Source organism: Chaetura pelagica, unplaced genomic scaffold (assembly GCF_000747805.2).
Source record: "Chaetura pelagica isolate M959 unplaced genomic scaffold, ChaPel_1.0 scaffold112, whole genome shotgun sequence".
Classification (NCBI taxonomy): Eukaryota; Metazoa; Chordata; class Aves; order Apodiformes; family Apodidae; genus Chaetura; species Chaetura pelagica.
Window position 1 is genome coordinate 457869 of NW_009952798.1, and position 14598 is coordinate 472466.

Consider the following 14598-nt stretch of genomic DNA (forward strand, 5'->3'; position numbering starts at 1 on the left):
GTCCATTTATTTCAGGACTAGCTATAACCATTAGTCATCCAGCCATGATTTTTTACATTTGCAGCTAATTGCACCTAAAAAACAAACTTTCCCTCAAGGGCTCTGCATTATACAGAATATGATTTGGCAACCTGCATTTCAAATGCCTTTTAGGATCATTGCCTCAGCCCTAGAAATTGTCTTTAGATCACGTGGAGTTGTTTCGAGTAAATAACTAATATTTCCATTTGGGTGGCAGGGGGAATAAATGAAGTACTAGTTTTTGTTGGGGTTTTTTTGTATTAACTGAATTATTCTGTCAATGGCAAGATAGGATTTCCAATAGCTGGAGAGGGGCAGTGGCATTACGGGTTTATCAGCCACCACGGAGCCCTGCGTGACATGTTGTATTCTCCTTTGATTGTTTTTTGCAGGATGAAGTTATTGCTGTTTCCGAGAAAGTAACTGTGAAGCTTGAGGACTTGGCAAAATGGGCACAGTCCGATTTCTCCAAGTGGAAGTGTGGTTTCCGGGCTGAGCCAGTCAAGCTGATGGATGTGGGGAAGAATGGGCAGAAGGAGGCCTTGATGAGATACAGACAATCCATGCTCAACAGCGGCTTGAACTTTAAAGACATCCTGAAGGAAAAGGCTGACCTTGGTGAGTATCCCTTACTTTCTGCCATGGGGCAGGGCCCGTGGGTAGGCGTCTTTTGAAGGCGAATGGGCCCGATCCTGCCAAGCCGTCGCAGACTCCCAAGCTACGTCTGTGCTTGGGGCAGAGGTGTGGTGATGAGATGCCTGAGTGGGATGGGTGGTGGTGATGGTGAGCTCATCCCAGGCTCCTTCAAGATTAGCGTGGGGTGACTCTGTGATAGCTGTCTGCTCTGTAGAGACGTCTCTGAGCACTAAGCTCAAACCTTGTAGGTGTGTAGCAGTAATGGCTGAAGTATCTCCCTTGGGCTCTACAGACCTGGATCAGGTCGGAGCTGTGCCTTGTGGGCAGAGGAGCCTCAGATGTCTTCCTGAAGTCTCCTCCAAGAGGCAGAGGAGAATAAAGCCCTTTTGCTTCTCATGTTCTATCTTCTGGAAGTGCAGGATTGTCAGCTGCTTTTGGTGCTTGTCCTTTCTCCATAAGGTGAACTTTGTGTCTTCCTCAGTAGTGAGATGTCCCTTCTGTAGCCTCCCACAGTGTTTCCTAGTGAGCTTTTTGTTACCATAAAAGATAGTAGCTGTGCTATCTAGCACGGTTGCAGACAGGCTTGCAGCTCTATGGCTGCTTTTGTACCTCTAAAATCTGTGGTGGGGCCCAAGGTCCAAGGGAGATGGTTCTCCTGTTGGTAAACATGCTTGTTCGCAGTATTAGGGCCTTGGATGTGTAATAGCTGTTGGATGGCATTTTGATGTGCCCGGGATGTTTCTCTGTTATACCAAACTTTTAACAAATGTTCCAAGTTTGAAAAGCATCAAATATAGGTCATGATGGGTGGAAAGGTAAGAAATTAAAAGCTGAGGCTGATGTATGTGAGGAAATGCTTTTGTACCTACATGAACAGGAGATGCAGGGCCAAGTTCAGGTTTATAATGGCACAACTGTGTTGGCATTGAAGCCAAGTTGCACTAAGCTGGAGATCTGTCTGGGAGGATTTATCTTCTGCATCTTGTTTTTCTGATCTTATCTAATGATGAAGTGATTTTGTCAATCTCACATTTCGCCATTAGTTATGTATATTGGAAGATGAAAGTACAATTGGAAGTTGATCTTGTTTTTCATTACATCTCAAGGAAAAAAAATAACCGGTGCAATTCTTTCTCTTTTCCTTCATGTTTCTGTGTGGTTTCTTCTGGTTCATAATTACATGTAGTAACTTTCTCTGCTATTGCCTTGGCATCTTCCTTACTCACTACATCTATTTGCATTTGTTTCTTGTGTCAAAAGAATCTTAATGTTTTTCAGGCAGAACTCTTGTGTGTTAATGTTTTGTTGTTTTTGTTTTTAACAAACAAAAAACCCCTTTTGGTAAGTCATGAAATTGCTATTATCTACCCTAGGAGCCAAAGAAAATTGTCTTTAAGCCTGAAGCCTATAGTTGCATTCTAAGCCTTTGAAAGTAGGGGTTATACTGAAAGTGCTTATGGAATGCAAACTATATGGTATAATTTTGATAACCCACATTCTGATGTTGCTCATTTTTGGTTGGTGGCTCTAACTTTAGTGTTGGGTTTTCTTTTTTTTTCCTTTTTTTTTTTTTTTTTGAGAAGAGAAGGGTATTTTGTCTTATGTTTGATTATATTGATGTTTTCTTCATCATGACTGGTTGGCCCAAGTGAATCCAAAGGTTCAAGAGGACCTGCAGCTGACCAGGCAAATTGATACAGACAACTGGTCTAGTCTATGAAAGGCAATCAAAAAACTTTGTTAAATCTAGTGCTAAGATGATTTTTTCACTTTTTGGAAGACCCAAGAATTTAAGCATAGTTTGCTTCCTGGATATGAGAGAAACTCAGAACGGTGATCTTAATTGCTTGTGAAGCAGCCCTCTTGCTTATGTTCTGTAGGCATCCGGTGAGCTCTGGTGTTTGGCTTAACTATGGGATGGAGGCTTAGCAGCCACCAGGTGAAGAAGATACACTTTTCTTACTCTGAATTGCTTGGTCAAGGTTGACAGTTCCACTGTGGGAACTGTCATGTCACTAGCTGTAGGCAAAGGCAGTAGCATAATGTGCACTGTCCAAGGCATAGAGGTAGGAGCTGCTGGTGCAGTGTTTTCCGTGCTGTCAAAATGTTAGGCCCAGTGCCTGTTAGCATGTGTGCCCACAGACCTTTTCCATTACTCGGCACCTTGCCAACAAAGCGGTGCTCAGCCACAGTGATCAAAGATTTACTGGTTGTAACTTCTGCAGTAGATCACAATGGGATAGGGTAGTTTTTCTCTTAAAGTAAGGTTGCAAACTGTGAAGCAGCATGGTGCACTGTAGTGCAAAGGTCCCTTGGGTGAAAGCATCAGCGCAGTTATATTAGCAAGGTTAAGCAGCCCAAACAGAGAGGTAATCTCCAGCCCATCTACCCGTTCCTACTGCTGCAGCACCCTTTCCCTCCTAATCAGATACTGTTTCCATTACAGAACAATTTGCATAAACACACATAGATTCTGAAATTTTTGCTGCAGTGTTTTTGAATTGAGCTGTAGAAGGTATTAGGAAATTATATCGCTAGCAAAGAGCTCAAAAAAACTTTACAGAAGAAACAAAATCAGTTTTCACACACTGTCCAGGAGTGGTGGAGGGTGTAATAACCCGGATGAAATGAAAACATGGCTGATACAGAACCACAGAAGTGGCACTGTGCAAACACTTAATTAAACACATGGCTGTTGGGAGCAGGGCAGCTTTGAACAGTAACTGGGCAAAGTGAGGACTCGTGTCAGCAGCGTGTACCCTGACCCGTGTGCTCTGCGGCGCTTGCGTAGCCAAAACTAAGGTGATACCTGGTAAATCCACACCATGGAGAATCCATGCACCTATAATTAAAAGTTGACCCTAATTAAACTCTGGTATTTCTGTTCTTTATATTTTATTTTTTTTTTACTCTGGTCTCTTTTTTTCCCCTTCTTTTCTCTTTTTCGCTTTTTCTTTTCTCTTTGCCTCTTATTTTTGCAGATGCAAAATGCCAGTGTTTTTTGCCATTTTCTGCAAAATGCCAGTGTTTTTATCACTAGTGAATTATGCAGAGCTCTTCCTTAGGACTGTATTAAATAAAATATCTAGAAATGGTATTTTTTTTGTGTGAGCTTCCAAGATTTCAGCCTGAAAAATTATTTTTAAGAAGTATTTCTGCCTCTTGAGGTATTTATGTTATACATTCTGTGCCTTTCTACAAATATGTCAATATTGAATGCTAGCAGTTTATGTCTTAAGACTATTTATAGCTTTCTGAATATTTCTTTCAAATGTTGAGAAAAATAAAGAGTAAAAACAATGCAGTATATAAAAATAGAGTTGCTCAGGAATGTATTATTCATAATGAACATGAGAACCTGTTTTTCCAGAAGAATTGGTCTGATTAAATCATTCACTACTAAGGCTGCTAGTTGTTTTTTTGCTTGTTTTGGATTTGTGGTTTTTTTTGTCTTTAGATTTATTAAGGGAATTTTTCTTTGGCATAAATTGATTTGAGCACCCATATTTGGTAAGCCAGTTGGATGTCACCAAATGAGGAATTATTTCATTTAACAAAATTTTTAGCAACTAAGCAATGTAAACACTATCAGTTGAATATGGCAAAGTTGCATATTTGTATTCCTTGGGCTATAGTTTGAAAAAAAAAATTCCGATTATTTTATATAACACTGCTTCTTACAGACTTCTTTTAAGTGAAGTATGAAAGCTGCAGTGTAAGCTTTATTGGCCTATAAATATGTCATTATAGTTGGACTACATTTATATGCTTTGGATTGTTGTTTAAGCCAAGAAAATATGTCTTTACAGGTTGACTTTTTATTGAAACCCTTTGAGGCATACAACAGATTGTATTTTAGGCCAAGGTTATTAAAACAGCATTTTCATTTTTGCTGCAGACTCATTGTCAATTATGCTGCCACAAACTGTCTGTGGATAGGCAGTTATGAATGGTTTCATCTCTAAATGTGTCTTTAGAAAAAGAAATAAAAGATAGAGGAATCAGAGCTGAAATTGAGAGAAGAGACTGAGGGGAAAATGATGGAATTTAGTGCTTGCCAGCTCTGTTGGTTTGGGTTAGGCTGGGCTGTGGCACTGCCTGGGTTTAGCTGAGGAATAAATGACCCCTGTGCCTGCACAGGGCCAGAGAGGTGGGAGCTGCTGCTGCCCCAGCTGGGCAATCTGCATCCCTTTGGTTCACGAGTCTGTTATGACTGGGTTTGGTCCCCAGACTGTCATTGCCATTCCTTTCACCTGTCCTTTGTGTCTTTATCATGCCAGAATGGGCGGTTGAGGTTGCGGTGCTGTGGGCACTCCTGTTCCTGCACTGGCAGCATTAGTAATGGGGATGAGCAGGTTCTGGTGCTTGCTGAAGGGATTTTTGCTGCAGTTTTTGCTGGTTCATTGGAATCCAGTGAGGGGCAGCCCAAAGGAAATTTAGCAATTGATCCTCTCCTGTTTTTCATTTCCCACAGTTGTGCTTTTTGGGGTGCAGAATCTGGATCTTTGCTCTCTGGGAAATCCAGGAAAATCAAGTACTACTTCTAGCTGACATTTATATTTCAGCAGTCTTTTTTTTTCCAGTTCTGTCATAGGTGGTTTTCCAGCAGTTGTTTCCTACTTTAGTCTTCTGAACCCTCCAGTGGAACTTGCTGGGCAGGGGCTGGATACTCCAGGACTGGCTCACCTCATTTCCTTCTCTTCTTTACCAGTCTCATTGTTTGCATAGCTTCATCTGGGAGATCCCAGCTCATCATCAGATCTTGTGTGGCTGAATAATTTGGCCCATCTGCGGCAGGTCGCAGTGCGTTTGGCAAAAGCAGCAGAGTGAGGATGAGGTATCTTGCAGGAAGCTGCTGTGCCTGCCTGTTGCGTGGCCCTTCTGATTTCTCTTAGCAGTTCCCTTGCAACAGGCATGACTTCTCCAGATGAAGAATATGAAGTCATAATGTAGTCAAACTGTAATATTATTGAAACTGATAATCAGCAGCTGTTATGTGCTCAGACACTTGTGGTAAATTCTGAACCGATGCCGACTCTCCTTTTTTCGTTGCTTGTCACATGCTGCTGAGTTCAAGCTTGCCTGGCTTAACTTCATGCAATAATTTTCTGACCAACTAATTGGTAGCTATTCAGAGTACTGCAACTTCAGATTTTTTGTGCCTAAGTTATGCCTTTAACTGTCTTCCCCTCCCCTTCTCTGCACTCTTTGCCTCTTCCTTGTGCCTTCCTGTCCCCATTGCCCTAGATAAATGCCATTTTGATCTTGATAAAGCTCCTGTAAGTGTCGCATTATCCCATTTTCCCCTCTCTGCCCTTGTGCACCGTATGTTGTTTTTTTGTCTCGTGGGTCAGGGTGACCTCTCTAACTTATTTTAACCAGCCCAATTGATACAGCTCTTTTGCTGTAGATGAGGCTATTACATGACTTGTCTGTTGTGCTCCATGGAGCCTGAACAGAGGAAGATGGCTCCCTTGGGGAAAAAGGACTGTGGCCTGGTGTTTCCTTCTGTGTTTGTGAAGCTCCTAGCACATGCCAGGACTGGTGCAGCAGGATGAGAGCACTGGTAGGCTGTGGAGCAGTACTGTTTGGTTTGGTCTTCAGAGAGGCCATGGAGCAGGAAGCTTCCTTTGGTCATTTGCCTTCTTTTGGCTTAATTACCACTTAACCTTTAGCCTTAACACATTTGGGATTGGAGATAACCAGTATGCTGAGGAGACACACAATTTTGTCTGGCCTTGCCTGAAGTGGGCAAGATAAATGTTTATTTTTATTACTTGTGAACCAGTTGATTTAAGATATCTAATATTTGTTGGCTTGTTTGCTTTAGTTGCTGGCTGCCTTTTAAATACTGAAAGATGATGCTGTTGGTAGGTGCACTATACTCCCAAGAATCCTGTGACAATGCTGTATTTTCTTCTGAAGGTGACCCTACCTCCAGTAGAGTTTCAGGGCTCTCCCTCCTCACTTGCTCCTTTCCCTTGAGCCACTGCTTCTCTCCTCTGCACCTTCCCTAACCTCCCAGGCTTGGTGTGGTCCTTGGGAGGTTGTCTGTAGCCACCAGGTCCTTCCCACAGCCATGTGTTTGCCCAAGCAATGCTGGGATGATTTAAGTGCTCTTAATGTCTTCCTTTCTCTGGGGACAGCCTACTTCATTACAGAGGAAGCATATGGGGGTGACAAAAACATTTTAATATGCAATACTGGCTATGGAAGCCTTTCATTCACCACTGGATTGTGCTGAGCTTCATTTATTAGTGACTCTTGAAAGGAGCTTTAACGCCACACATCTCAAACTTCAAGCATGTCTTATCAAAGAGATAAAATTTGGATTTATTCTCAAACTTTGACCTGCCTTTGAGCTCTTATAAAAGGAGGTGGTAGCATTGCCTCTGGGAATTGAGGAGGTGGATATTTTTTTCTTTGAAATGTGGAAGATCTGCCAAGAAATGTAAACAAAATCCCACGTAACTTCTCTCTAGGTAGCCCCTAAATCACAGTGCCTGTTTCCCACCCCCAGCGATTCCTGCAGCAGGAGCAAGCTAACATGATTATCAGAATTGTGCTGATAACAGTTGTCACTGTGTCAGCATTTTCAATTATGTATTGGTATGACAGGGCACTTTGTCGTTAGTGTAGAGCACAGCCAACTGCAACTGCAGTTCTGGTCTATTCAGTAACATCGGAGGAGAAATCACTGCTGCAAAACAAGGAGAAAAGGAAGAGTTAATTTTTACTGCCTTGTGAAGCTTGACGGAACTGCCCCATGTTCTCCTAAAGCTGAAGTTGCAGCAGCTTGCACCATCAGTAAGAGTTTTGTTGCAGCCTTTGGTTGGAACAGGAGTAGCCTACGTAATTACTAAATAAGTAGATAAAAAAAATAAGGACGATTCACAGATGGTGTCAAAGCAGCCAATTTGGGACAGTGTCCCTTTAAAAATGTTTGATGGCTTTTTTTATTTTTGTCTGTTTTTAGCACCGAGATTGACCTTGCCAGGCTGTGTAATAACCCACATGTGTCTGCTCTCCAGGATTTTTTCCCTTCTAGTCACTGTTGGATCTTTCATTTAATTCTTACTGACCATGAGGTTTTGTTCCAGTAACTGAAAACGTGTGCCTCCTGGTGCAGCGCTGCTGTGCTCTGAATCTGACTTGAGCTCAATGTCTGTCTTTTTTTCTTTTTTTTGAGGGGGGGAGGATTTTTTCTTTTTTTCCTTTTTTAACTTTTGGGTTTAGAGGGTGCTGTTTTCCTCCCCAGCCTTCCCTCTAGTTTCCGCCCCTGCCCATATTGTTTCTGGGTCCCAGGGGGGACCCAGTTTGGGACGTCTATTGTTTTGTGTCCCTGTGCTTCCCTTGACCAGCACCATGGAGGGAGGTGATCAGCAGTCTCCTCTGTGTGCCATGGTTGCTGGTTAGAGCTGTTGGTCTCTCATAGATCATTAACGTCTTTTTCCTGCATTGTGTCCTTTCCACACAGCCAGCCAAAAGTTGACTGAGTACTGAGATCTGTAAACCAACCACCTATATAACATTGTGGTGTAGTTGGGTGGGCCCTGAGGATGTCCTCTTTTTTCCTGCCTGGCTGCTTTCCTGTGCTGTACTTCTGCACTGCTGGAGCCCAGGACTTGGAGTCTTGGATCTCTGATTCCAAGTGCTCTGTTAATCAAGGCAGAGATCTGTTCCTACCAGCTCATGGATCGCTCTGGCTTGTGACTTGTGGTGCCGTGCTGAGATGCTCAGTCTCTTCTGTGGGTGCAGTTGACACCGTAAGCAGACGTTGGTGTCAGTTCCCTTCCAGGAAGGAGGAAAGCCAGGCCCAGCTTACTTAGCACCTCCCTTCCAAGTTGCCTCTTTGTTCATTCCTGTGCTCAGAAAGTCGCAATGTGTCCTTTGTTTACAGGTACACTGCGGCGTGCCTGCCATCATCTGTGCTCTTAAATGTCTTACGCTTCTGACCATTGCAAGGCTAGTGCTTGTTCTCTGAGATGAAATATTCCTCTTTTCATAGGTGGCCCATCACGTGCAGTGGGGTTTTGTCTGAGAAAGTATCCTTTGAGCTTCTGAAATTGAAGGAGACTTGCTTTCCCCCCCCTCCTTCTCCTGTTTTCACAAAATCATTTGCTAGGACAGAGGCAGAGAGTAGCAGAAGTTAGGCTGTCCACAAAGCTGTGTGGGGATGTAATGCTGGCAAATGGCCATGTTTGCATCTATGAGGCCCTCAGCAACAGGAGATTACGGGCCCTCAACTTGCCGAGGTGGAGTTTATCTCGGGCAGGCAAGGAGCGGTGGGAGATGGGCATGATAGAAAGAAAAGGAAGGTGCTGGACAAGAGTGTGAGAAGGGGCTTGGCTCCAACAGCTGCGTAGGCAATTGCAAACATACCTTCCCAACATGGGCGGCCCAGAGGCTCCTTCAGTGCTTTATGCCACCTTTGTGAGCACCAAGAGGGGCTGTATGGGTATACAGGAGAAGACTGATTCCAGCATCCTTGCCCTTGGTAAACCAAATTTAAGACTCTCCTATCAACATTGTTGACTGCTTAATCTCTTTGGTTAGTTTGGTTCATGCTTCTCTTTGCTAGATTGGTGATCCCTGCATGATGAGACCAGTGATAGTGTTTGGGAAGGGAGGAGTAAAACCTAGTATATGTATAAATCAGAGTGCAGTTGGTGGGAGTGGATGACAGAAAATGTATATTTAAAAAATGCCACAGCATGACTTGTAACTTACTTGGTAATTTTTGTATTGAAGAACATTGTGGCAGAACCTCTGTTTACTCCATTTAGTACCATGGAAAAATAAGTTCTGCCTTAATTTTACTGCTAATACTAATAATTTGCTTGTAAAAATGAATCCTCAGCACTGTAAAAGGACAAATACTTAATGCCATAAAGACGCTTTTGTTAGTGATAGATAATGTATATTGTTTTAGCAGGAGTATATTTTAGTAGCTTGTGAAAAATCAAGGTGAATTTTTACATCTATGCACTGCTGCGTAATTGATATATGTGGAAGCTGAAATTCAAAATAAGCTTCTAGAAGAGCACACATTTCATTTTCCTAAACATTTAAATATATGTATCACACCCTCATTTTAAGGTGCTGGTTAATGACTTTATGAGCATGTTGGCAGCCAGAGCATTACATGTGGTTTGAGAAATGTGTCTGGATATGCTTGGTAAGCAGTATTGTTCTGACAGTGTACTAAAGGCCATCTTCAATTTGACTGTGCTCTACTTTGTTATGCTGTGAAAGAAAAAGATAATTCAGCAGAGCATTGTGCTGTCGGCTGGAGACGCCACACTTCAGAATACAAATATTACTAAGGATAAATGAATCATTAAAAGAACAGTAGCATAAAATATCTGATGAATGAACTCCAGGAGTCTCTGCTGGAATAAATTTAACATTCACGGACAGTACCATAATATGTGAAATAATAGTATCAGTTCTACATTCAGATGCCAAAAACATTTATGGACCCAGAATAATAGTGAATTGCAAGGCTATAAATATGAAGAGGGGATTTGGTGATATCATAATAAACCATGAGAAAGATGCTAGGCTGGTTTCTGATGTTACTGGAACCTTGAGATGTATTTACAACCTTTTTCACACTCCTGCAGTTTTAGGGGGCAATTCTCCTCTCACAACACGTTCGTCATTCCCATTAGTGCCAGGGGGAGTTATGCATGTGTGTCATGAGTGGAATAGATCCCCATGTGCTGTACAATTCAAGGATCCTATAACAAATCGAAAATCTAATTTAAGAAAAAAAGTGGGAAATGTTCCCTCTTGTCTTCCACCATGTTCCCTCATGTCCTGTTCTGCTCCTATGAACAATGCTACTGAATGGAAAACAGGTAAAGGATGAAAAGGTAACTGCTGCGTTCCTGAATATTTTATCCATAGCTGTATAATTTTTTTCACTTTTCATAAGTGAGAAACAAAACAACCAAAACCTAGATGTTCTGGTCCCAGGCTTCTTTAAAGTGCAACCTAATGGATTTTAAAAGCATGTTGTAAATACCCGGGGAAGGCTGGGTTTATCAGCCTGTCCACCAAAAGGAGGCTTTGCTGTTGTGATACCAGATCCATGCCTGATAAGAACAGTTAATTAGGAATTGGGGCTGAACCTGGCGTGATATTCAAGACTGTGTTCAGCTTTCAGCATGTCCCATGTCACCTGTTTGTAATTAAGCCTGGTGTCCCTTGTCTTCTTGCATTGGGGTGGTGACAGAGTCTCCACAGGTACTTAGTGTCAGTTCACACATCTCAATATTAGACGGGTTACAGCCCCAGAGCTGCAGGACCCCTTCCTCTCGCAGCATCTTCCCCCAGCCAGCTGTACAGTGTTACTGGCCTCATCCTTCTTGTAAGTCATCAGCAAAATATGCATATTCAGCGCAGTGCAGAGCAAGTCTTCTCAGTAATTCCACATTCCTTAGTGTTGCAGGAGGTCTGTCCACTGGCCACACTGCAGTCTTTCTGCTCATCTTTCTTGCAGATTTATGCTCCTGGCTCTGCATCCAGCCCTTCCAGGGCATTTGTGGCATTCGCAGTGGGAAGGGTCTAGGACTTGGTTGATGTCCATCCAGTCTTAATTTTGCATCTTGGTAGACTAACCCCTTGACATGAGAAGATGATTCACATCCTTGAGATACATCCTGGACCTTCCACACTTGCCAGCTGATGAAGAGAAGTAAATTACAGGACCAAAAAACCCACTTACTGAAGTGGTCATCAGCAAGGGAGAAATCCTTGTCAGCTGCCTCGTAGTTGACTCTAGGCTGTAGCATGTGTCTGTGATAGGTCCTCACCCAGCTAGTCACTGAGCCTGTATTTGCTTCAATTCCACACAATTTATTTCTTTCATTGTCCTTTTCTCTTGGATTTGTGCATTATTTTGCTCATGGGATTTATGATTTTGGTCATGGGATTATTGATTATTTGTTTTAATTAATTCCGGCTGACTTTATCTTGGTATTCTTAGCGGTATCTGTGTGAGCTGTCATGGCAAACCCAGTAGACAGTGTGTGATGCATCCTTAATGCATGTTTTTTAAGTTATTGAAAAACACAGTCTACACTTTTCTTTCACTCTAAGTATTTCCAGATTAAATACTTTGTGGGATGAAAATTAAATTATAAGGTGGTATAAAAATCTATTCAAGAATCTCAAATGTTTCAACCCTATTTTTAGTGTTCTTACTCCCTGAACTACCCTTACTTGTGACAGTGAATGTCAGTATAAACTTCTACTTTTGTTTCAGAGAGGAAATATCTGAAGAAGTCCTTTTATACTTGTGTTTTTAATCCTCTGTTCAGATACAAAATATGTGGCCCTGTAAGTTCTGTGGTACAGTAAAAAACAAGACCAAAAATGCAACTCAAATAATTCTGGCAGTTCAAATGCAGAAACTAAAAATAATTTAATCATCACTGTGAACATAGTTTCATATTTATACTAGCATCTGGCCTCAGGAATTGAATACTCCATTCTTTAAATAGCTTCACTCTGGCTCTTGAATGCTTAGCGACTAGAACATTACCCTACAGTCATACACCTTGTTTACATATTTCTGTTAAAAGGCAAAAGAACTTACAGTACTTCAAAACATTGGTACAAGCTCCCTCCTTCCTTATTGCCTTGGAAAAGAGAAGTTAAAAAGAAAAAAAAATGAAAGCGTGGTCTGAAAGTGCATTTTAAATTACTCCTATCAATTTGCTGCTGGGTACATACTTTACTGTCATTTGTATTAAAAAAACGAAGAAAAATTTTCCAAAGAAAATGCGTGCCATTCCAGATGCCCAACAGTAGTCAAACACAAATTTATGTACTTTTTCTGTATGTTTGTTTTTAATCTGGCAAATGCATTTATCTTTTATAAACACTTTGCCTAGAGGTAGTGGATCTTTTTTGATATCCCTAGGGAATAGGCGCCTCTGAAAGAAAAATATTGGAATAGTGTAATAAAAAGGTAAACACTATGTATGGGTGGCTAATGATTAGCTTCTTGCAATCTTTAGGGACAAAGTATCTTTTTATAGTTTTATGATCCTTGCCCAGCCTGACTTCAGGAGGAACTGCATTTTCAGAATTATATATTTGAAACTTCAGCTAAGCTTTACAAATTTAGTAGGTCCCTATTTAGCATCTGTTCATGAATGTAAGTCCAGCCTAATATCCTTACTGCTGTTTTTTCATTCACATGTCTTTGAGGTGAACCTAGGAGCAGAAGAGAAAATATCCCATTTTTAAACCTTAATCCAGAATCCATTTGTATGACTCACTAAAACATAGTGGTTTGGCTAAAAAAGGCTTCGTGTCGAAAGGGAACATTTCTTAAAATGCTGGCACATATCCCACAATGTTTCTTGAATGTGTTTTATATGTTGTCCTTGTGCTATTGTAAAACATCACAGATTATATCCTGCAGTTTTGTGTGGGGGAGGCTTCTGGCATTTCAGGGGGCTGGTCAGCTTGAATGAGGGCAGGGGGATTCTTCTCTTGAGAGGTTTGCAGCTGCTCTGCTCCTCCCTAAGGTGAGCCTTCCAGCTCAGGGAGAGCTTGAGGTGACATCTCATTTTCTTGAGGTGATAATTCATTGTTGTACCATAGGCTTAGGCTTGATGCTGTGATGTTCAGTAGGAAACCTTACAGCAATGTGAGTGGCAGAAAAATTTGGTCCTGTGTGCCCTCGTGAAAAATTTTAAGAGAGTTGTTTTGTTTCTAGCTAGTCAGCTATTATATCCCTTAACAGGAAAAGAGCCTTTGGGAAAATCCTCCCACTCAGGTTTTGGGTGGTCAGTGCCATTTTCTATAGGCTTCTGACTAGTCTGGAACATGGGAGGAGGTCAGTGGCGAGGCCATACTCTGCCATGACCTCCAGTTTTAGTACTCCTGTGGTGGAGCAAGAGAGAAGTGGTAGAGTGCTGGAATGGGAGCAGGGATGAGGATTGCTGGAGGTTGCAAAGAGTGCTGCTTCTCTCCCTTGCCAGTTGGGTTTTTTGGTGAGTGTGGTTTGGGGTGTTTTGTTGGCCTTTCCTGTAGGGAAGGTTGTGTGCAGAGTTTTTTACTTTGTTTTTTAGACCTGGCCCTCTGACTTGCATATAATGCATGTGAATGGCACAGGATTTATAGCCTGTGGTGCTTTAAGATACCATGTGATTCCAAGGCACAAAACGTGATTTATTGGGTAAAGCCTATTTAATATCTTAAAAGCATAGAGCAGCCTTAAAATATATTCCCTGACAACATCCTTAAGAACGTTTAGGTCTGTATGAAATATACAGGAGATGAGGCCAATTTTGTCCCTGCTATTTTGATGGCAGGGTGTTCAGGAGAGACAGAGAGAGTGTGGACAGGAATTCATGTGTTTGATAACATGAGCCCAGCATATTTGCACAAATGGAATAGGAACATATTTCACCCTCTGCAGCAGAAACTCTATTAGTAGTTTCTCTGCCTTCTTAAGAGACTTTAACTGATCAGACGTATCAATAAATCTATATAAATTAATATGAAAAGTCATTCCCTCATTTCTGGCCAGTCATGTACGATGTTTGCACAAAGCAGTACCTATTTGCCACCTTGGTCAGCTTGGGGAAGCACAGGGAGCTGATTCTAAATGGGCAGAGATGAAGGAAGGCTGCTATTCCATATTAGACTCTTTTCCCCTCATCACCATTTGGACTAAGCCAATATAACAGTAAGAAAAGATTTACATATTTTTTACTTGGAGAATACTTGTTGAGTGTTGATTCTAAAACAAGAGACCCTCATGAACAATGCAGCAGAACAGTAGTTGTCAGAAGGACCTGTAGTGATTTCTGATCATGTAAATGGCTGACCATTGTCTTCATGTCAGACTACTTAGGTTATGGCTGATTTTCTTAGCTAAGCGCATAATTTCCTGATTTTTAGGAAAATGATGCAAAT

The 14598-nt window shown here is 41.7% G+C and overlaps 1 protein-coding gene across 1 annotated transcript in view; it reads left to right on the top strand.

Annotated features, from left to right (window-relative positions):
• Positions 1-419: 419 nt before the first annotated feature.
• The window catches only part of ARID5B (AT rich interactive domain 5B (MRF1-like)), a 103716-nt gene continuing 89537 nt past the window's right edge, over positions 420-14598 (top strand). The window contains exon 1 of the mRNA XM_009994841.1: positions 420-639. Within this exon, the coding sequence (XP_009993143.1) occupies positions 531-639 (109 nt within the window). The 5' untranslated portion in view covers positions 420-530. The remainder of the gene's footprint in view (positions 640-14598) is intronic.